The sequence below is a fragment of the Aspergillus aculeatus genome (genome assembly GCF_001890905.1).
Source record: "Aspergillus aculeatus ATCC 16872 unplaced genomic scaffold ASPACscaffold_7, whole genome shotgun sequence".
NCBI classification, from domain to species: domain Eukaryota; kingdom Fungi; phylum Ascomycota; class Eurotiomycetes; order Eurotiales; family Aspergillaceae; genus Aspergillus; species Aspergillus aculeatus.
Window position 1 is genome coordinate 1,496,731 of NW_017962982.1, and position 21,234 is coordinate 1,517,964.

General features: G+C 53.0%; 8 protein-coding genes across 8 annotated transcripts; 4 read left to right on the plus strand and 4 right to left on the minus strand.

The window, feature by feature from the left end:
- Positions 1 to 240: 240 nt before the first annotated feature.
- On the plus strand, positions 241 to 3,734 carry ASPACDRAFT_1900711 (F-box/LRR-repeat protein). Its single transcript, XM_020198759.1, has 2 exons — positions 241 to 803; positions 870 to 3,734. The coding sequence occupies exons 1-2, from the start codon at positions 614 to 616 to the stop codon at positions 3,476 to 3,478; spliced, it is 2,799 nt and encodes a 932-aa protein (XP_020056854.1). The 5' UTR covers positions 241 to 613; the 3' UTR covers positions 3,479 to 3,734.
- Positions 3,735 to 3,912: 178 nt separating this feature from the next.
- Positions 3,913 to 4,524, minus strand: ASPACDRAFT_27971 (40S ribosomal protein eS26; the record flags this gene model as incomplete). The annotated part of the gene is made up of 3 exons (XM_020199528.1): positions 3,913 to 4,018; positions 4,076 to 4,178; positions 4,395 to 4,524. Coding segments are annotated over 3 exons (339 nt in total), but the record flags the coding sequence as incomplete, so codon positions are not given.
- A 1,150-nt stretch (positions 4,525 to 5,674) lies between these two features.
- ASPACDRAFT_118897 (CBS and PB1 domain protein) lies at positions 5,675 to 8,634 on the plus strand. The gene is made up of 5 exons (XM_020196207.1): positions 5,675 to 5,872; positions 5,933 to 6,169; positions 6,367 to 7,240; positions 7,299 to 7,393; positions 7,444 to 8,634. The coding sequence occupies exons 2-5, from the start codon at positions 6,119 to 6,121 to the stop codon at positions 8,251 to 8,253; spliced, it is 1,830 nt and encodes a 609-aa protein (XP_020056856.1). The 5' UTR covers positions 5,675 to 5,872; positions 5,933 to 6,118; the 3' UTR covers positions 8,254 to 8,634.
- Positions 8,635 to 9,328: 694 nt separating this feature from the next.
- Positions 9,329 to 13,130, plus strand: ASPACDRAFT_78465 (nuclear import receptor PSE1). The gene is made up of 6 exons (XM_020205182.1): positions 9,329 to 9,528; positions 9,658 to 9,880; positions 9,937 to 10,112; positions 10,164 to 10,595; positions 10,652 to 12,717; positions 12,768 to 13,130. Exons 1-6 carry the CDS (start codon positions 9,346 to 9,348, stop codon positions 12,973 to 12,975), a joined length of 3,288 nt encoding a protein of 1,095 aa, XP_020056857.1. The 5' UTR covers positions 9,329 to 9,345; the 3' UTR covers positions 12,976 to 13,130.
- Positions 13,131 to 13,192: 62 nt separating this feature from the next.
- Positions 13,193 to 15,126, minus strand: ASPACDRAFT_1869229 (iron-containing alcohol dehydrogenase). Its single transcript, XM_020197926.1, has 3 exons — positions 14,652 to 15,126; positions 13,886 to 14,398; positions 13,193 to 13,683 (listed from the first exon to the last, which is right to left on the minus strand). The coding sequence occupies exons 1-3, from the start codon at positions 14,994 to 14,996 to the stop codon at positions 13,306 to 13,308; spliced, it is 1,236 nt and encodes a 411-aa protein (XP_020056858.1). The 5' UTR covers positions 14,997 to 15,126; the 3' UTR covers positions 13,193 to 13,305.
- Positions 15,127 to 15,312: 186 nt separating this feature from the next.
- Positions 15,313 to 17,316, minus strand: ASPACDRAFT_1880827 (uncharacterized protein; the record flags this gene model as incomplete). The annotated part of the gene is made up of 8 exons (XM_020198218.1): positions 15,313 to 15,713; positions 15,765 to 15,950; positions 16,013 to 16,226; positions 16,284 to 16,453; positions 16,502 to 16,780; positions 16,839 to 16,863; positions 16,931 to 17,012; positions 17,097 to 17,316. 8 exons carry the CDS (start codon positions 17,314 to 17,316, stop codon positions 15,558 to 15,560), a joined length of 1,332 nt encoding a protein of 443 aa, XP_020056859.1. The 3' UTR covers positions 15,313 to 15,557.
- Positions 17,317 to 17,711: 395 nt separating this feature from the next.
- Positions 17,712 to 19,160, plus strand: rpp1 (ribosomal protein P1). The gene is made up of 4 exons (XM_020205183.1): positions 17,712 to 17,894; positions 18,246 to 18,323; positions 18,464 to 18,596; positions 18,680 to 19,160. Exons 1-4 carry the CDS (start codon positions 17,826 to 17,828, stop codon positions 18,724 to 18,726), a joined length of 327 nt encoding a protein of 108 aa, XP_020056860.1. The 5' UTR covers positions 17,712 to 17,825; the 3' UTR covers positions 18,727 to 19,160.
- Positions 19,161 to 19,245: 85 nt separating this feature from the next.
- Positions 19,246 to 21,099, minus strand: ASPACDRAFT_118923 (PQ-loop repeat-containing protein). The gene is made up of 5 exons (XM_020196208.1): positions 20,652 to 21,099; positions 19,980 to 20,572; positions 19,838 to 19,887; positions 19,712 to 19,770; positions 19,246 to 19,652 (listed from the first exon to the last, which is right to left on the minus strand). The coding sequence occupies exons 1-5, from the start codon at positions 20,736 to 20,738 to the stop codon at positions 19,509 to 19,511; spliced, it is 933 nt and encodes a 310-aa protein (XP_020056861.1). The 5' UTR covers positions 20,739 to 21,099; the 3' UTR covers positions 19,246 to 19,508.
- Between the last annotated feature and the right edge of the window lie 135 nt (positions 21,100 to 21,234).

Below are 21,234 nucleotides of genomic sequence, written 5' to 3' on the forward strand. Positions count from 1 at the left end.
TACGCTTAGCAGGGACGAAAACGAAGAAGAAAATGCTATAAGGGGCTGCATGGTAAAGGTTCTCTGGCAGCTTTTTGTGGTGATTTGGAGTGTTTTGCAGACGAAGCGGGGATGACGTCAGACGGGTACCTGCCCGTCAGCTTGCCAGATTCAGTATGGACTCAGTTCATTCCATGGGCTTAATGATCCCCAGATCCATAGAGACCTTCTTCCCTTCTCTGCTTTCCTGACACCTGTCTACCTCGGTCGTTGACCACGAGGCGATCTTCGCGACCTCAAATGTCGTTCGCGCTTACGGACAGCAAATCAGAATCCACAAGCTTATTGCCTTATGGATCCTTGGTGTCTTCCTACGCCCCATCGCACCCCGTGGCAGTGCCCGGCGCGCTGACTGCAGATTTGGGGCGGAGCGTTTCTTGGCCCCCGACTTTATGACAACCAAATGATCGCCCCAATGTGTCAAGCTTGCTGGAACTCCCTCGTACTTCAAAGAACGCTGCCTCCTGATCTCGCCCCTCCTCCGTCTGGAGAAAAAAAAGATATAGTGGTTCCAGACTAGCCCGAGACATCACTAAGAGAACCAAGGCCCCCAACCAACCCACATGTAGCAACCATGGACACAGTGCCACCATCCTATCAGTCTGCTACAGCCCGCGATGCATGGTCCATTATATCACAGTATATCCCATCAAGCGACCTGTGCGCTGCTGCTTTGGTTTGTCGGCGATGGCATGGGCTGTTCATGCCGTTTCTATGGGGTGACCCTGCTTCACACTTTGGGACTGAAAATGATGCAGTCTACGGTATGATACCCCGGTCTTTGGGGCGGGTGTTGGAATCTTAGCGCTGACGAAAGATACGCCATGCAGTCGCTTTGACAAGGTTCAGGCGGACACTCAAGTATGCCCGTCTCGAGGTGCGGATGCTCACCCATACGCTGCATCTACCCCCGGCCTTGTCAGAAATCTATGGTGGTCCACGTCCAGAGTGGCTGAGGGAGATTCTAGACTCTCTGCCAAACCTCCAATCTCTCATAGTGTCCAAGTTGCCTTTTTTCGATCATAATGCCATGATGGCTCTGAAGGGCGCTAGTAGGGGTGTTGAAGATGAAGCAACAACTTCCCGCACGTACAACATCCGCTTACTACTGGCGGACAACGAATATAACACAACCTCACAGGGCATTGCAGAGACGCTGATGTACTTCCCTGAATTGACCTACCTCGATTTATCCTATACTACCCCTGCTAGAGATCACTTGGTCCTGTCGGCTTTATCACAACTAGAATGCCTTCAGGTACTTAAGCTACGAGGTATCGGGCTGAAAGATAACGATGCGGAGTTTCTTGCTAACGCCATTGGCTATCGTGTTCGGTTTCTTGACTTGCGCAACAACCTTCTTACTGATATGGCTGTGAGGTCTCTGCTGCAAGCCTGCTTTCGACCCACAGGCAATGTCACCGCAGAACTTAGCCCGAGAAGGTCTGGAGCATGGGGTAGTCCGATTGGCGATTCTCAGTCAATACCCCTCTCGTCGATGCAAAGGTTTTTAAGTAGCCCTATGCTGGATGAGAAATACATGGCAGCATTGACCCAGCCACTAACAGGACGTTCCTGGGTTGAAGACTTATCAGAAGTCGGTATAACCCATCTTTATATCGCGCACAACCTCATTTCAGTCGAAGGAGCAGCAAGCCTCCTCGCTTCGTCTTGTCTGCACGCTCTTGACGTTGGGACGGTCAATACTGCTGAATGCATCAATAGACGACAACGTTCGCTAGCTTCTGCAAATGAGGACCGTCAGGATCTTCCAGGGGCTGAGAAATTAGTCCCTATCTTGGGCTCTGCTGCTAAGAAAAACCTTACATATCTTAGAGTCCACCATACGCTCTGCTCCGCTGAAGTACCCGCAAAGGATGCCACATCACCCGACGCACTTTTGCCCGAACTCTCGGCAGGAAGTAACAACGGTGAGCCGCGTATACCGGAGCTAGAGTCCACCAACGAGATTCATGAGCTCCCAACGGATTCGACCCCCATTTATGAGCTCGACGGCACTCCAGTGCCTCGGCCATCAAACCCGCCTTCACGCATTGCTGACTGCAACACCAGTCCCACTTTGTATGAAGACGAGCCATTACCTCAATGGCGACGTGGTTCAGTCTTTGCACCTGAAGCAATTGACGCCCCAGAAGTGAATAGAGGGGGAATGAGACATTCTGACTACACCACTCCATCGCCCCGACTGCCTCACGAATTGTCGACCTCCAGTATCTCCAGCATCCTGGATAGTAATATCGACACATACGGCAGCCAAACACTGTGTTCCTCTCCAGTGGCGATATATGATTCCCGCGCTCAGAAAGTCCAGGAACTGCTTTCTAAGCGTCCTAAGGACCTTCCTCGCTGGAATAGCAGAGGAAGTCACTATTATCCACATCTGCATCCTTCCCACGTGTCTCATTTAGAACAGCTTGTATTGACTGACGTTCCATCTCATGTACCCGCAAAGTCGCCGATCCTTGCGTCATTGATCCGTTTTATAACAGCCTGCTCGAACGAATCATTACTAGCTACGCTTCAGGCAGGATCAGATTACTCGCTTCCACCTGGTCAGGCTCGACTGCAAGCCGAACAAGAGAGTTCTCGGTCCTTATTTGCCTTGCGCCGGATTGTACTTGAAATTACGCCAACATCCCCAGCTCAAGGTTGCGCTAGGTTGACTCGATGGAGACCTACCAGCTACCAGGCTGGTACCTTGAGATCAAGTACTGGAGACCAGGACTCCGAGAACCTTTGGTCAGCAGCCGTTGATGACTTCAGCTTCTTCGGCGAGGAAGAGTGTGGAGTTCCAGATGGCTATTCAGGAAAATACTTTCCCATGGCCGTTTTGAATGAAAAGGTCTCGTTGATACCGGAAGATGAAGAACCCAGGCTCCCTGGACACCCGGAATCAAACGCCACTTCATCTCCAATGTCAATCAGTTCAGGTCAGCGATTCACACCGCAAGCTAGATCGAGGACTATTTCGATGGGCTCCGCATCTACCGCGAGAGATGGTTACCCCCAAGGCCCGTCGACTACTACAGCAGGTATAAGAACCTCTGCCACCGCAAAATCTCAGGTTGAAGTCCCGATGGTAGATCTTGTCGCCGAGCTGGCTGCCTTCCGACGCGCTAAAAAGATAGAGTATGAAGAAGGGGTAAGGCGCGATCGAAGGCGGCGGGATACAGTGGGGACCACAGGCTCCTCTTACCTCTCTTATACCACTACAATCTCCTCGTTCCGATCTCCTTCTCCTTCCCCAAGCTTCTCTTCGTTAGCAGGGGCATCATCCTCTACCCAGTCCATTCAACAGTTTGTGGAAGGCCACTGGAAAGGAGAAGTGAAGATAATACGAAATCCGACCCCCAAAGGACGCAGCGGGATTGTCGATATGTATGGAAACTATTTTGAGAAGGGCTATTTGTACCCTTGAGTCAGGGTAGATTGCTTATATTGAGAGAATATGGCAAGTCTAGCATATTCTGATCAAGACATGCAATACAGGGCCAAAGGCAGTAAGTAGCTAAAGCATTTACCCGATGAAAACAATCAATATCGATGTCTTTCAAAGAGCAAGAGATGCGACTGAACAGGCGTGGGTCCTTCGCCTGCGGACCAATATCTGATGTATCTACAACATCTCCTGAGAGAAAGCCAGTCCCTTAGATTTTTGATAATCCGTTTTTTTTCAACCCCGTAACTGAATCCCGTTCATTGAAAAGTAAAGAAAAGATGGTTTCATCAAGCACACATGATCAAGAGAAAAGCGTTACGCCGAGTAGGAATTGGCCCTTTTTCAAACTAATTCCATTTTTGTTCTCTTTCAAGGAAAAAAAGTGATTAATGATTCATTCCATTTCCTTTCCCTTAGTTGGCCTTAGCAGCCTGAGGAGGGCTCAGCTTCTTGCCGTCCTTGTTGTACCTGATGCGAGGAGGAGGGGCACGGTTGCGACGACCTTCCCGGGAGCGGACACTGGAAGATAAAGTCAGCATCGAGCGACAGCCATGCTTGGAAGGGTCCTATTCGTACCGGACGATCTTGCCGTGGATAGCGCAGGAGACACAGTACTGCAGCTTGAGGTACATCTTGGGGACGGCGTAGTCAGTGAAGACGGAGGCGTCGGAGATATCACCTGCAAAGGGTGGATGTCAGTCGCGGGGCTCAATTCGGTTTATGTCTGTCCGGCGGCCTATTGCTCGATTCCTGCGGCGGTCGAAAAGTCCACCAACTCATCTCTCCAATACTCAATGCAGCCGATCAGGTCCAATTCTGCCTCGGAACGAACAATAGGCGGCGCGCGGTACAACGGAGATGAGATTTTGCGGTGACATAGATCGGTGGAACGTACGGATGGCAGCGGACTCAACCATGTTGCGGATGGTGAATCTCTTGATGGCCTTGTCCTTGGGGGTGCAGCGCGCGCAGTTGGAGCAGCGCACGGGCTTGACGTGGCCGCGGCCGTTCTTGTTGCGACCGCTATAGGAGAGAAGCGTTAGTTTCTAATCCGTTGAAACAGATTTGTGATGTATGATTTGTTCCCCCAAGGTGCCTTGGGAAATCCACTCCATCTTCATGTCTGTCGAACAAATCACGACCGACTAGACATATCCGCCGGGCCTCTTTCGAAATTGATTCGATTCGGAATGTGACTCTTCTTGGTAGCGTTCGAATTGTTGTTCAGGTCCCGGCGTATGTATGTGCGGATGCGTGCGATTTGACAGTCCAGAGCATGATTTCGGAAATTGGATATGTGGATTTTGATTATAGTTGTGTGGGGGCAAGCAAAATCAGGGTGGTTTATCGGTTGTTCTTACTTGTTCGCCCTCTTCTTGACCATCTTGACGGATTTTTCTGCGGCGGCGGGTCAGAGACTGGAAGTCAGGAAAAATCGGGGGGGGGAAGGAGGTTGAGCGCGTACTTGGTTGTCGGGGTTGGTTGTCGTCGTAAAGGCACCGGAGTCTCTCGCTCACTCGGGATGAGGTTGTGTCGGGTTTGTGTGGGAGCCCTATGCCCTTAAGCGAGGCGGGTCACGGGATTGAGGCTTCCCAGGATTTGTGCCTTGGTGCCTTGGGACTTGCTGAGTGCCTGAGGTGTGGAAGTGTGGCTGAGTGGGGCAGTTGATGCCTGGGTCTTATGCCTCAGGCAGTAACATTTTCTCTCATGTGACCTGATGAGAAAAGTGGCCTGACCGCTTTCACGGAGCGAACTTGGCAGATTCAGGCTGGGTTGGGTTGGGTTAGGTGATCCGTTCATGACTGCAGTTCATGAGTTCACGTGCTTTCCGCCTGACGAAATCGAGTCTCGACTCACATTCAATTTTCCCCTTAAAATGGTTTAGTGGCAATGGTTGATCCATCATTACGGTACACTAATACGGTATTTTGTTTACTCCTGCGGATCTTGATGGACTTGGTGGATGGCATGCGTGGCGGAGGGTGGGTGGTTCTGTATGTATTGAAGTGGTCCCATCGGGGGGAGAGAGATGCAGTCTCCGTCGTCCACTTCCCTCCTTGAGAGTTGAAACTGTCAATAACAAGTAAATAGTTTGGCCGAACTAGAACTAAGTTGGGAAACCTCCTTCTTCGTCCCCAATTCCTATTCTTTCTCTCCCTCCTCCTCCCCCCCCCCCCCCCACTCTCCCTAACTCCCTCCCTCCCCTGGTTTGTACCGTATCTTTCTTGTGAATCAACTTCATCCTCAAAATTCTTCCTCTTTTTCACTCTCTGTTCCTTCTTGTCTTTGCGTGGTTGCATCTCTCTCTCCTCCGTTCCGAGAAGACTAGTCTCCCTCTCTCTATCTCCTTAAAGTCCCGGTTGTCTACAATCTGTTAGTCTCCGCTTCTCTTTTTGAACCGGTTCGTCCAAACACAGACCGACTTTAAGTCAGCTCCGCCAGTCACCGACCGGGGACATGTCATCCACACCCACTTTTAAAGGAACCATCAACCACAAAACGGTCGGCAGAGGCAGGCTGCCCGACTTTCAAGACAGTCACATTCCTCGTCCCCGCCCGGACACTTCCTCCACTGTACACACCCCGCAGACCGCGTCCAGCGATATTGGAAGCAACACCATGAGTGCTGCCAGCAGTCGACAGCGTCAAAATCAGTCCAAGCGCGATGAGGTATGCTTGATTCTCCACTTGATTCTCTTCTTGAGGTTTTTTTTACTCTCTACTTCGCTGCACCGGTGATCAGTCGTAACATGGGCCGAAGTCTGAAGCCATCTCCATGGAGTTGCTAGAACATGAAAACATAAGGAAAATTTGCTTAAAGGGGTCATCCCAGCATTGACTCAATTCTAACTACTCCTTCAATCCAGGCGATTCGGCGAAAATTGGAGGCCGACCTCAACAAGAAGCGCCAACACACGACCAGAGCGAACCGTTCTCGCAAAGCTCCTCCCGGCACCGTTCTTGCTTTGAAACCCAGCCAAGCCCTGCAGATTAAGCCTAATACTACCATTGCCGAAGCCGCCCAATTGATGGCCGCTAAGAGAGAAGACTGCGTACTGGTTACCGACGATGATGACCGTATCTCTGGTATCTTCACCGCCAAGGATCTCGCTTTCCGGGTGGTGGGAGCAGGCCACAAGGCGCGTGAAGTCACTGTGGCTGAGATCATGACCAAGAACCCTCTTTGCGCCAGGACCGACACAAGCGCAACCGATGCTCTCGACCTGATGGTACGCAAGGGATTCCGCCATTTGCCCGTCATGGATGAGAATCAGGACATCTCCGGTGTGCTTGATATTACGAAATGCTTCTACGATGCGATGGAGAAACTGGAGCGTGCCTACAGTTCTTCCCGCAAACTCTACGACGCCTTGGAAGGTGTCCAGACCGAACTCGGCTCCAGCCAGCCCCAGCAAATCATTCAGTACGTCGAAGCTTTACGGCATAAGATGTCCGGCCCGACGCTGGAGTCTGTCCTAGATGGCATGCCCCCGACCACCGTCTCTGTCCGCACAACCGTCAAGGAAGCGGCTGCCTTGATGAAAGAGCACCACACCACCGCCCTTCTTGTACAAGACCAGGGCTCTATTACCGGCATCTTCACCAGCAAGGACATCGTACTGCGTGTCATTGCTCCGGGACTTGACCCCGCCACTTGCAGTGTTGTTCGCGTCATGACCCCTCACCCGGATTTTGCCCCCAGCGACATGAGTATCCAAGCTGCGCTTCGGAAAATGCACGGTATGTACACCAGCTTGAGATTATGTTAGAGAAGAGGGCTAACAGCAGAGATATTTAGACGGACACTACCTGAACCTGCCTGTCATGAACGATGCAGGCGAGATTGTGGGTATGGTGGATGTGCTCAAGTTGACATATGCGACTCTGGAACAGGTCAGTTTGAATGCAAGCTTTTAACGGTCCTGAATCTAACATCCCAGCAGATTAATACCATGTCGTCACAGGACGATGAGGGTCCCGCATGGAACAAGTTCTGGCTCTCAATGGACCACGAGTCAGACTCAATGGTCTCAGGAAGCCAGCAGCCCGCTCAGCGGTCAGTGATCAGCCCCGAGTCACCCAAGGCTAGTTACGACACTCGGGACAGCGTTCTCCCCAACGAGTCTGCCTCCCACCACGGTGGGGATGAGCATTCGGAATATGCGGAGCCGCACCATGCGGAACACATCTCGTTTCCGTTCAAATTCAAGGCTCCCAGTGGACGAGTGCACCGCGTGAATGTTCTTCCTGCTGCCGGTGTCGCTGAGCTGGTCGCTCAAGTATCGGCCAAATTGGGTCCCGAGGTAGAGGCCGTCGGTGGTGCTCCAATTAGCGAAGACGGCAAGCTCAGCAACACGGGCTATGCTCTCAGTTACATGGACAACGAAGGCGACACCGTTTCAATCACCACAGACCAGGATCTGTCTGATGCTGTGAGTCTCGCGCGTCTGTCGCATAGGGACAAGGTCGATCTGTTCGTGCACGATCCTAGCCAGCCTCCAATTCCGGCTACGCTGGATCCTCAACCAGCTCCGACCCGTCCTGTCGAGGAGAAAAGTGTGATCTCTGAGGAACGAACCGAGGAGGAGGTGCTAGTGGCCAAGCCCCCCCGGGCTCAGTCCTTCCCTGCACACCACGCCGAGGAGCAGTTCATTGCCGGAGTTCCCAACGAGCTACTGTTGCCCGGAGCGATTGTGACCTTGGCCGCGGTGATTGCGGGTGTATTCATCCTAGGCCGGGCTACTTCTCGGTGAAATCCAAGGTCGTGGTTGCATACGAAGATAGAAAGCTATATGTAATTATGTCTCTTTACTTTCCTGTTTGTCTAATGTTTGTCATAGCCCATCTCGTATCTGTGTAACTCTATTGGCGATCTTTCTGGAGTTCTCTCTCCCTTCTTCTTTCTCTTCCCGGTTTGACATCTCTCAAATTGAGGGTCTTGTTTGGCGCGATGGCATCCTGGTCAAAGTGCGTAGTGTTAGATTCCCTGATTCACATCCGCATGGTGAAGTTTCTTTGGACTGAGGTAGATTTCACGAGCGAGTTGTAAAGAACAAGAACAAAGGCGAGAAGCGGCTTGAATTGCTGAGTGGACATTATAATATCAACCAATGGGGTAGTAATTAGCACTCATCTGCGCATAATTGTGCTGATGATCTGCCGATTGAGTGCTGAGCTGGTTGCCTGGGATGCCTGAACCATTGCCTGAATGGGCAGATCAAGGCCTGAAGAATCTAGGCCTAGTCCAGACTAGGACTAGCTCGTTGGCAGTCCGCCCGCCGTATTGTAGTACTCTGTATTGTTTGCTCTTTTCGATTTTTACCACTGCATTAGTGGCTGAATTATCCCATTTGAATACGGGACCAATACCAGTTGTACACTTCCCCCTCTCTCTCTTTCTTCACTTTAGTGACTTTACCCAACTAAACCTCTTGTCTCTCTCTCTCCAAGGCTTTCTTCCCCTTTCAACTTCCCCCTCCTCTTCCTCTTTTCTCTTCCTCCGTTGCTTGGTGACTGCCTGCCGTTTTCTGGATCGGCTGCAATGCTGAGTTGCGCTTTTCTTTTTTAAATATTCCAGAATCAATATTTAGTCCACGATCTTTGCTTGAAGGCTTCCGACCGCCTTCCCTCCAATCGACCTGTCACGAACTTTTTTTTCGCTGCCCCCCCCCACCAAAAACAATATTTCCCAGAGAGCCTAAACAACCTCCTTCCTTCCCACCTTAACCCACCCCCAACCGACACCACACACCCCCCGGGTTCAAGCGCTGAACCCGCGTTCTTCTATACTTCAATCTAAGCAGTTTTGGCGGGTTAACTGTCTAGATTGAATCCAGTCCGTTAAAATGTCATTGCTCCCTCCCGAGGTCCACTCGGCTCTCTCGCAGCTGTTGCGCGCCCTCTCTACCCCCGACAATGCGGTCCGTTCCCAGGCGGAAGAACAGTTGAACAATGATTGGATTCAGAACCGCCCTGATGTTCTGCTGATGGGCTTAGCGGAGCAGATTCAGGGTGCGGAGGATGTCTTGGTAGGTGTTGCGCTATCCGGAACAAAGAATATAACGGGTGGGCGGGCTGGATGTGTTTCCATCCGTCCAGATCGTGTATTCAGCCATGCGGTCTATAGGTCCCAAATGCTCATCGTTCGTCTTCTATAGACCCGCTCCTTCTCCGCTGTTCTGTTCAGAAGAATGGCGACTAAGACCCGCAAAGACCCCATTTCCAACGAGGCCAAGGAGCTCTTCTCGACCCTGACCGGAGAACAAAGATTAATCATCAGGCAAAAGCTGGTGACTTGCCTGACGAGCGAGTCCGTCACCGACGTTCGCAAGAAGATCGGAGATGCCGTGGCTGAGATCGCCAGACAGTACACCGATAACGGTATGCACATTGTTGATGGGAGAGGGTCATGTTGACGTGCTGACAACGGTGTGCAGGCGACCAATGGCCCGAGTTGCTGGGAGTCCTTTTCCAGGCTAGTCAGTCCCCCGAGGCTGGTTTGCGTGAGGCCGCTTTCCGCATCTTCTCGACCACTCCCGGAATCATCGAAAAGTCTCACGAGGACGCCGTGGTTGGTGTCTTCAGCAAGGGCTTCAAGGATGACGTTGTTTCGGTATGTTTTCCGCTGGAAACTTTCTCGATGGAGTATTGACCAGGGGTAAAGGTGCGCATTGCAGCCATGGAGGCCTTCGCTTCGTTCTTCCGCTCGATCTCCAAGAAGTCGCAACCTAGGTTCTTCCCGCTCATGCCCGACTTGCTCAACATCTTGCCCCCGCTCAAGGAGTCGTCTGAGAGCGACGAGCTCTCTTCTGCCTTCTTGGCACTCATCGAGTTGGCTGAGATCTGCCCCAAGATGTTCAAGACCATGTTCAACAACTTGGTCACTTTCAGTATCAGTGTGATTGCCGATAAGGATCTCAGTGATCAAGTCCGTCAAAATGCCTTGGAACTGATGGCCACTTTTGCCGACTATGCTCCCTCGATGTGCAAGAAAAACCCCGAGTTCGCACAGCAGATGGTTACTCAATGTCTGAGCTTGATGACCGACATCGGTATTGATGACGATGATGCTGAAGAATGGAACGCTTCTGAGGATGTGAGTTGATTTGAGCGCTGCTTCGCAAAGAGTTCGACCGATACTGACCTTATCAGCTTGATCTGGAAGAGAGCGACCTCAACCACGTTGCCGGTGAACAGTGCATGGACCGGTTGGCCAACAAGCTCGGAGGCCAGGTTATCTTGCCCGCTACATTTGCGTGGATTCCTCGTATGATGTCTTCTTCTGCTTGGCGCGATCGCCATGCGGCGCTCATGGCTATTTCGGCCATCTCGGAAGGTTGCCGCGACTTGATGGTTGGTGAACTTGACCAGGTTCTTCAGTTGGTTGTCCCCGCTCTTCAAGACCCCCACCCGCGCGTGCGGTATGCCGGCTGCAATGCCTTAGGTCAAATGAGCACAGACTTTGCTGGCACCATGCAAGAGAAGTACCATTCTGTGGTGCTTACCAACATCATTCCCGTACTCGACAGCACTGAGCCCCGCGTTCAGGCTCACGCCGCTGCAGCCCTGGTGAACTTCTGCGAAGAGGCGGAGCGGAAGATCCTTGAGCCCTACTTGGCTGAACTTCTGCGTCACCTCCTCCAGCTGCTGCGCAGCCCTAAGCGCTACGTGCAGGAGCAGGCTCTATCTACCATCGCTACCATCGCCGACTCCGCCGAAAACGCTTTCGATCAATACTACGATACCCTGATGCCATTGTTGTTCAACGTTCTGAAGGAAGAGCAATCCAAGGAGTATCGCTTGCTCCGTGCCAAGGCCATGGAGTGTGCCACCCTCATTGCTCTGGCTGTTGGCAAGGAAAAGATGGGTCAAGATGCTCTGAACCTGGTACAGCTGCTGGGCAACATCCAGGCCAACATCGTTGATGCAGATGACCCGCAATCGCAGTACTTGCTCCACTGCTGGGGCCGCATGTGCCGGGTGTTGGGGCAGGACTTCGTTCCCTATCTTCCGGGCGTGATGCCGCCTTTGTTGAGTGTTGCGGCCGCTAAGGCTGACATCCAGTTGCTCGATGACGAGGATCAGATTGACCAAGTCGATCAGGATGAGGGCTGGGAGCTGGTGCCTCTCAAGGGCAAGATCATCGGTATCAAGACCAGCGCGCTGGAGGACAAGAACACTGCTATTGAGCTGATCACCATCTACGCTCAGATCTTGGAGGGTGCCTTCGAGCCCTACGTGTTGGACACGATGGAGAAGATCGCCGTGCCAGGACTTGCATTCTTCTTCCACGATCCTGTGCGGGTGTCGTCGGCTAAGCTCATTCCTCAGCTTCTCAACTCCTACAAGAAGGCCCACGGCGAACAGTCTACTGGGTTCGCTGGCATCTGGAACAAGGTTGCTGAGAAGATCATCGAGGTTTTGAGCGCTGAGCCTACCGTGGACACGCTCGCTGAGATGTACCAGTGCTTCTACGAGTCGGTGGAAGTTGTGGGCCAGAACTGCCTCACCCAGCAGCACATGCAGGCATTCATCGAGTCGTCCAAGTCGACGCTAGAGGATTATCAGGTCCGTGTCAAGGCCCGCTTGGAAGATCGCGCCGAGGCCGATGACGGTGAGGACGATAACCTGGACTATGAGTACGCCATCGAGGACGACCAGAACCTGCTTAGTGACATGAACAAAGCCTTCCACACCATTTTCAAGAACCAGGGCACGACATTCCTGCCTGCTTGGGAACAGCTTATGCCTTTCTACGATGCATTTATCACCAGCCAAGACCTGACCCAGCGTCAATGGGCTCTGTGTATTATGGACGATGTCCTGGAGTTCTGCGGCCAGGAGTCTTGGAAGTACAAAGATCACATCATGCAGCCGCTGGCGGCCGGTCTGCAGGATGCCAACGCGGCCAACCGACAGGCTGCTGCCTACGGTGTGGGTGTTGCGGCGCAGAAGGGTGGCGCCGCCTGGAGCGACTTTGTGGCAGCCAGCATCCCTAGCCTGCTGCAGGTGACGCAAATCAACCAGGCGCGCACGGAAGAGCACGTGTTTGCCACGGAGAATGCGTCGGCAAGTATCGCCAAGATTCTGCACTACAACTCGAGCAAGGTGCAAAACGCCCAGGAGGTTGTGGCTACGTGGTTGACCACTTTGCCGATTACCTTCGATGAGGAGGCCGCTCCCTATGCTTATTCCTTCCTTGCCCAGCTCATTGACCAGTAAGTTCGCTGTTCGAGCAGTGCAGTGATTAGAGGCTAACCAGAAATAGACAAAACCCGGCTGTGCTGTCGAACGCCGACAAGGTGTTCGGGTACATTGTGCAGGCGTTGGAGGCGGAGACTCTACAGGGCCAGACAGCTGGTCGGGTGGCCAACTCGGCGAAGCAGTTGGTGGCCACGACGGGCTTGAACGCGGATCAGATCCTGGCCGGTGTGAACCCGGATAACCAGGCGGCGATTCGCAGCTATTTCAACTGATTTTTTCTTCGATATCATTATGAGTTGATGTTAGGGCTATGGAAATACCGGGTTCTTTTTTGTTACTTTGTACAGCGATACAGGTGCTTGATGCTTTACGTAGGTAGGAAGGAGCTACGTACTAGTTATAATTGAGCTAGAGATCTATTATGTCGTGTCGTGTCGTGTTCGGGTGTATTGGAGCACTAATGATGTTTGGAATGAGGATTCTGTCGTAGCTCGCCGCAAGGCCCAAAGTGTAAGATGTGTTGACGCTTCGGGAACCGTCTATCGATATATAGTCTGGTACAGTCCCGTCTTGGCCATAACTATACCTCCTTCCCTGACCTCTCACTGCACCACCATCTCCAAAATCTCCAACACCTGGCTCTTCTCCTTCAGGGGCACGGGATTCGTCTGACACCACCGATCGTGCAGGCTATTCTCCGCCAGGCCGTCCAGCTGGTCCCGGCCGACCCCAACCTCCCGGAGGGAGCGGGGCATGCCCAGCTCGCGGATGACCGCGTCCAGCACATCGCCCAGACCCATCTGGTCCAGCTCCTCCTTCCCCTGGCGGCGCAAGACCTCCACCACCTCGGCCCGTTTGACGAGGAATTGCTTCAGCTTCTCCTGCCGGTCCCGATTCGCGCCATGCGCCGCATTGTACTTGCAGACAGCAGGCAGGAGGATACAGGAGGTTTCGCCGTGACCGACGCCGAGGGGACCTAACTATAGACGTTCGGGGGCGGGGATACATCGCCCCTTGGTGTTAGCTGTTATGTCCTAGTTCTGCCTTTTCAAATGTCTTTCCAACCCCCACCAATCCAGAACCAAGGTCCTGATTGACAAGAACGAGGAGGAAACCAAGGCGCTCAGGTTCGGGTGTATGTTTATGTTTTATGTTTATATCTAGGTGTAAGGAGAGACCAACCTGATGCCCAATCCCATGACTCGCCCCCAACTGCAGCGCGCCCTGCTCGGCCGTCACGGCCGCCATGGCATCCACCGAACCGAGCTGACAGTCCAGCCGCGCCTCGGCGTCCGCGGGGTCGCGGGCGGTCCGAATCAAGCCGGGGACCAGCAGGCCCAGCGCGTGCAGGGACAGCTGGTCCGTCTCGGTGGTCGTGCCCCGCACGGCGCAGTAGGTCTCGACCCCGTGGTCGACGGCGCGCACCCCCGTCGACAGCCACACCCGTGCCGGCGTCGTCGTCGTCAGCGCCGGGTCCAGGATCACCAGCCCCGGGCCCCGGATCGGGTAGTGGAACGTGTGCTTCCGGCGTGTCGTGTCGTGCGTCGCGCCCGCGAACGAGCTGTATTCGCCGGCTGAGAGGGAGGTCGGGATCGAGATGATCGGGATGGAGGGCGGGTGGAGGTCTGGGGATTGAGAGGGGCCCGTGGGGAGGGTGGAGAGGTCGGTCATTGTGGTTGCGTTGTTGGCTAGTGCCTTATCGGGGGAAGAGCATTAGTTGTTTAGTCATGCATTGATAATGGTAAATGTGGTAGTGGTGGTGGTGGTTGGGTGTTTGCATGTATATGTATCTGGTGGGGGCGTGGATGGGCTCGGCTCCGGGGATCATAGTATATAGATATAGATTAAGACCCAACAGCCAGTTCGTATTGTACATTATGTGTATTTTCCTCGGGGGATTGGAGGTTCATAGTGGGGTGACAGGATAGAGAACGATCGACCGACTCACCAACGCAATCACTTTGGCTGCATCGGTCAGGCTGCCAGCCCCCAGAGTAATCAAGCAATCGGCTTCGACTTCTCGCGCGGCGTTCGCAACCTCCAGGACCTCGGACCAGAGCGTGTGGCTCTGCATGCCGATCCGTTTCCCGACCACTTTCTCCTCGCCAATTGCGGCGACCAGTCGGTCCAGTGCGTCGGTGTTGCGCGCCAGGGATCCGGAGCAGATGATATAGACTCGGGAGGCGTGGAACAGGTCGTCGACATGGTGGGCGGCGGCGGCGGGGAAGGGAATCCCGTAGGAGAGCAGAGGCCGCGGGCGGTCGACAAAGGCGGGGCGCAGGGTTTCTGTCATGGTTGTTAGTGGTTGTTGGGGGGAGGGGGAGAATGGGACTGGGTGAATATAGCGAGGCGTATGAAGTACGAAGAAAAAGAAGAGAGTGGATAGATTAAGTGGGAGGAGATGTTGTTGCAAGTAGGGGAATTATTTACTTTCAATAACATTGTATGAGTATAAGCAAGCAAGCATGTGGAAGTGGGGCTGACATCAACCCGGGCGGGGTGGAGCGGAAATGATGTAATCAGGCATTAAATTGTCTGTGTCCTCCACTCACTACTCAGCACAGTTTACTAACTTACTCACTACCTAGTCTCACATCTCACATCTGTCAGTAAACATGGATTAGAAGAATCAAAATCACAATCACAATCACAATCACAATCACAATCATCGTCAGTACGCCAAACACCTCGGGTCAATAGTCCACCACCCTTTCCTTCTCGCACATAAGTCAGTAAGTAGTCCAAGTGAGCCTGCCCCGCCATTAGTTAATAACTACACATGAATATTAGAAACAGCATAAACAGCAACAACAACAAAATTAAGAACAGCAGCAGCAGCAGCAGCAGCATCTACTCATGCAGACTTCTCCTCATCCGTCACGGCTGCCCGCAACTCCCACACAATATCATAGCATTCCGCCAACAAGGCATTCACACTACCCTGTCCTTCGGGGATATCAGTTCCCACGTAGAACTTGCCATCCACCCGCATGTTGTCAATCGAGTTCAACTGTCACAACGGTTAGCTTGAACCATACCAGACACGCCGGGAAATACACGCCTTCATGCTGTATGGGTAAAGCTCGCGTGAATTAGACACTCCCCCGGACTCCTGCACCTCCAGCAGGCATTTGCGCAGTGTCTGTAGCTGATTGAACACCGGCAGCAAGGCCTCCGAAACTGGCTCGGATGAGATCAATAGGGAATAGATGTATCCGTAGCTTCGTCGGATCAGATAGAGCAAAGTCTGTAACCACCCACCAGTCAGCGCACGTCCCGTTTCCCGTCCGCGTCTCGGATCACACCTACCCTTTGCGCATGGACATCCGCCACGTTCCCCTCATTGTCGACGAAGTTCCCATTGACCCGCGCTTCATCGATGCGGTCAAGTTTCCGCTGGTAGCCGAAAAGATCCGTTTCGCGGAGAGACCACGCCTGTGTGACGGAAAGCCGATCGAGCTGGTTTTTGATATCGATCAACCGGTCGTATTGTTCTTGAAAGCGCTCATCAATCTTGCCTTCCCTACGATAGAGTCAGCGACTAGTTTTTCGGACAGGTCAGTGAGCAGCGTCAACATACCGTTCCAGAACAATCTCCGTCCAGCGCCAGCACCGTTCCAGTAGAGTCTTAGTCGCACCCTGAGCCCCAGGCAGGGGTACGCCATCTGCGTCGACAAATTGTCCGTCCTTCATGCTCGCTTGGACTTTCTTCAGCTGCTCGCGCAGGTTGTTGACCTCCGAGGCCGAGAACTGGTGGCTAGGTTAGCGGGCTCCGGCGAGACCACCGAGAAGACCTACCTTTGAACGAGTGTTGACGGCGGAGGTCGACCGCAGAACTGACACCAGCGTCTCATGGATGGACGCCAACCCCGGGCTCAGTTTGGCGAGCCCGCTCTGTAGCTTCTCAAGCTGCAATTGGCACTTCTCCAGACGACTTTCCAACAGCGTGATCAGGGCAGGCGAGTACGCATCGCGACAGCGCTCGAGGGTCTCGTTCGTGTTGGCGAGAGTCTTGGTGATCGAGCTCAGGTCTTTAGCGCTGTAGAAGCCCGCTTCTTCGAGGTGGTCGAGGAGTCGCTAGAGTAGGGGGTGTTAAGATCCGGGGACCGGGAAACAAACCAGCCCAACCACATACCTGAACCGTAGTCGCAAGAGAGTATCTGTCCGCGATAAGAGTCAGATGACGGCGGACAGGGCAGTTGGGCGATCAATCATGGAGGGACCTACAGCGCCGGAGCTTCATTGTTTCTCCCCACCGTCAAGAATAGCAAGGAGATCAACTGGAAACAATCGTCGAGGACATAATCCACTAGATCCCACCCCCCAAAAAAAGAGAAAGTCAGCGACACCATCGCACATCGAATCTTCATGCACAGGCCCACTCAGTGCTAACGTCGGTTATGTGTCAGCCGGCGGTCTTCTTCCTTCCGAACGGCATTGAGCTTCTCCACCTCGGCAATGACCTCTTCGTACATCGGGAGCACGTCGCGGGATTTGATGTAGGTGGACTTGTCTTGTTTGAGGAGGAGGAGCGCATCGCGGGTGCGCAGGAGGCGCTCGAGGATGGGTTGCTCCTTGGGATTTAGCGGGGCGGGGACGGCGGGGGAGTCCATGATGCGCGAAGGTGTAGACAAAAAGGTGAGGGGGGGGAGAGGGGAGGGGAGAGGGTTTAGAGGTATGTATAAAACCAACTGCGCTGTGAGAGAGTGAGAACCAGGGGCGCGATCAAGGCAAGTTCAAGGTTGGTCTGAAATAATGACCCGGCAGCATCAGATGATGATAAATGAGTACGGAGTAACTACTGACGGAGTAAGTAGATTAGATGATGATGGCATCGCCGAGAGGCATGACCGTATCGGGACTAGGGTGAAAGTCACGGGTCACGGGCTGGGGTGGGGGGGGGAAGTATTAACGCTAAACCCAAGACGGAGCAGCCCTAAGCGAGGGCTTTGACGCGGCGGAAACACACAACTTCCGTAGTGGGTGAAGCGTTAGTCACTCACTCGTCCGACTCCCCTTCTCGACCAGGCCAGTTACAAAAAAGTCCCTTCGTCCTTTTTCCTCTTCCCTAATCCCCATCCCTCTCGAGACTCCAGTCCAGTCCAACCTCCCGTCGACCATCATGTCTACTGCTGAGCTCGCTTGCTCCTACGCGGCCCTCATCCTCGCCGATGACGGCGTCGAGGTCACCGTACGTATTCCCCTTTGTCCTTGATTGAACGTTGACTCGGTTATCATTGTGTCTGGTATTTGATATCTGGAGGACCCTCCCCCTTGAGTCGCATGGAAACGGTGCTGGGAATACTGGAAAGGCGACAAGAACGAAATACAAAGTCGCGAGAAATAAAAAGAGAAGGAAATCGAAAAGGCTATCAATACAGCGATGGAAAATTTCACCAATCTTGAAGAAGAAAGCTGCGACACGGTCCCAACTCGACCAGGGCAAGGGGAAGGGAAATCCGGATATCTCGCGCATGGTTTTTCAGCAAGGAACATGGGAACAATCAAAGCTGACGAGGACTCTTTTTTTCATTTAACACAGGCCGACAAGCTCCAGACCCTCATCTCTGCCGCCAAGGTTCCCGAGATCGAGCCCATCTGGACTTCCATCTTCGCCAAGGTAAATACAATCTAATTGAATCCGTGCATTACTTCCGCGACCTACGCAATCCTCTCCACCAACATTCCGCAACGACTTCGATCGATTTCATCTCTACTATCAAACTCAGACGCTCACCACTGGTTTTTCTTTACCTACAGGCTCTCGAGGGCAAGGACATCAAGGATCTCCTGACCAACGTTGGCTCCGGTGGTCCCGCCGCTGCCGCCCCCGCTGCTGCTGCCGGTGGCGCTGCTGCCCCCGCCGAGGCTGCTGAGGAGAAGAAGGAGGAGGGTATGTGCTTCTTTTCCCACCACCCGATTCGATCCGCTCGCGATCATTACGATAGGAGCAGCTGGCTAATGCATCCCCTACAGAGAAGGAGGAGTCCGACGAGGACATGGGCTTCGGTCTTTTCGACTAAATGTCCTAAATCCTTTTTTCATTGGATCTGGATTCCCCATCATCACTTCCTATTTGCTTCCTCGTTTCCTATCATCTTCTATCTCCCTCTTCTCGCCCCCTCGCATCTCTTGTACCTAACAATTCTCGACCACACGAAGATCAAAATGGGAAAATTAAAAGAACAACGAATCAAACAGACAATGGCTATCCGGTGGGACTGGGCGCTCCGGCTTGCATGATGGGCTTTTCGACGTGACAGAGGTACTGGACCCGGATGACGCTAGGATTCCGGGCCCCGTGGGATCTTTATAGTCAAAGTTTGTACGGAGGGCTGTTCCGTACTCGTTTTGATCTCTATGTCGTGTTATGCTTGTTGCTTAGCTACGTTTCGAGCTTAGGTGCCCCAGCTCTCCTGCAATGTCTGTCATGCGACCATGAGCAAAACCTCGTCCCCCGATTGTTTGGTAGATTGTAATCAAACCACATTTAAGATTCTGTAGACCACCGGTCTAGATGCTACTAGCACTAGGCCTTCAATGCCGAATTAGAACATGCATGTGATAGCCACCATATTATACTCTGCTTGTAATGGTCATGAGTTACAAGATCTCTTTTGAGACAAATATACAAGATGAAGCAGTCGCAAGGAAAGGCAAGCAAAAAACTTTTCAGAAGCAGCAACCGCCCAATTCATAGTAACATAATAAAGCACAACAACCCCAACCTGCCAGCACAAAGATAAGACACGCTAAACCACCCGCATAGTTTTAATCAAACAAAACCAGATGTATAAGAAAACATCTATACCGTATCCTCGGGGTGCTGGACAGCATAGAGTCGAAATTGGATGAATATCGTCACATCCTCGATCATTGTGCCCAAGGAGCCAATCAGCCACGGCACGTTTGTGATGATATAGTTCCGCTCCGTGGAGTGGCAGAGAATCTGTAGATGCAAACAGTCAGCCCATTGACTCTCGGAATCAAGTCCAGACTTGGCCTTACCCCAGCGCCATAAGTCAGATTTCCCATGAGGGAAAGGATAAAGAACAGAAGTGAAAGTCCTGTATGTATGAAGTGTCAGCAAATCCGGGCCCGGCCTCCGGCGGGGTGACACATGGTGACACATACCCTCGCATGACTTCTCGCAGTAGTTCTTATAGATCTGCGGCAGACGCGCACTGTTGTTTGTTAGCAACCTAATTTCCCCTCCCAACAACTACAACCGCCAAACTGTCAACACCATGAGTTTACTGGATGCATATGAACTCACCCCAGATAGCAAAGCGCGCTAATATATCCCAGCACCATCGCGCCCGGTGCCATGTCCACTCCGCCATCCACCTCCTTGGGGGCCGGCTTCCAGACGCCCGTCTGCCAGGCCATGGTCCAGCCCGCCATGCCGATGACGCAGATAGCCAGCACACTGCTGAAGTTCTTGACCCACGCCTTGCGACCGACGTCATTCTCCTCAACGATCTTCGCGAGAGTGTCTTCGGGCCCCGAGGTGCTGCCTTGGACATAACCCTCCGCCCGGCGTGCAACAGGACGATGGTGCTCGACCACGTCGCTGAACCGTCGGCCCAGCAAGGGTGTGACCGTGTCCGGGGTTTCCACGGAGGAGCGTCTCCGACGATGGCGCGCCGCGGCTTGGCGCGAGTTGCGGACCTTATAATACAGACATTGGCTGATGAGGACGCCGTCTGCGATACAGAAGTAGACGGCTATGGCGACAATGACGGGGACTAGGCCGGCCCAGGCGCCGCCGATGAGGTTGGTGATATCGCCGACGAACCAGACGAAGAGGAAGAGGAGGGAGATGGCTTCGGCGTTGCCGTTGCGGTAGTTCTCGATGAGCTGAGGAACCTATGCACATTCCACAATCAGCATATCTTGCTTCATACACAGGCACACCCAGTCCTGTTGGGTATAGGGTCATTCATACAAGAAGGAAAATCCAGCAGGTGAGCGAAATGGAGCCAAGCAGTCCAGACGCTGCTTCGCGCGACGTCAAAGATACGGATTCGGCCATGGGGACGAGGCTGTCGCCTGACAACGGTGTCGCCATGTCGAGGGCTTGAGGTTTTGGGGAGAGGGGGAAAGGGGGCCAACTCGGGTCAATCGCAGTGCAATCAATTCGTGAACTGTGGGAGAAAGATAAGGGATCGGCTCGTCGGAGAGAATTGCGGTGACAGCGGCTACGGTAGGGTTCCTCGGTGGTCAGAGCGCATGAAGTGCGAGGGCAAAGAATGAAACCACACAGTCAGAATTTCCACTGAAGGGATTGAAGAGTTTGAGAGGAGGATAGTCAGGCAACGGTGGGAAAGGAAAAGGGAGAGGGAAAAAAAAAGAGAACATGCAGAAGAACGTAGCGAAGGACGCAGCTAAATTAGTACGTTCGAGTCTTTCCTTCCTTTCATTGATTGATTGATTGATTGACTCACGGGATCGATGACGGATGGCCGGTTGCCTGACTAAGCTCGCCCACCGCATCGGGAGCGCATGTCATCATCTTCTCTTCTCTTATC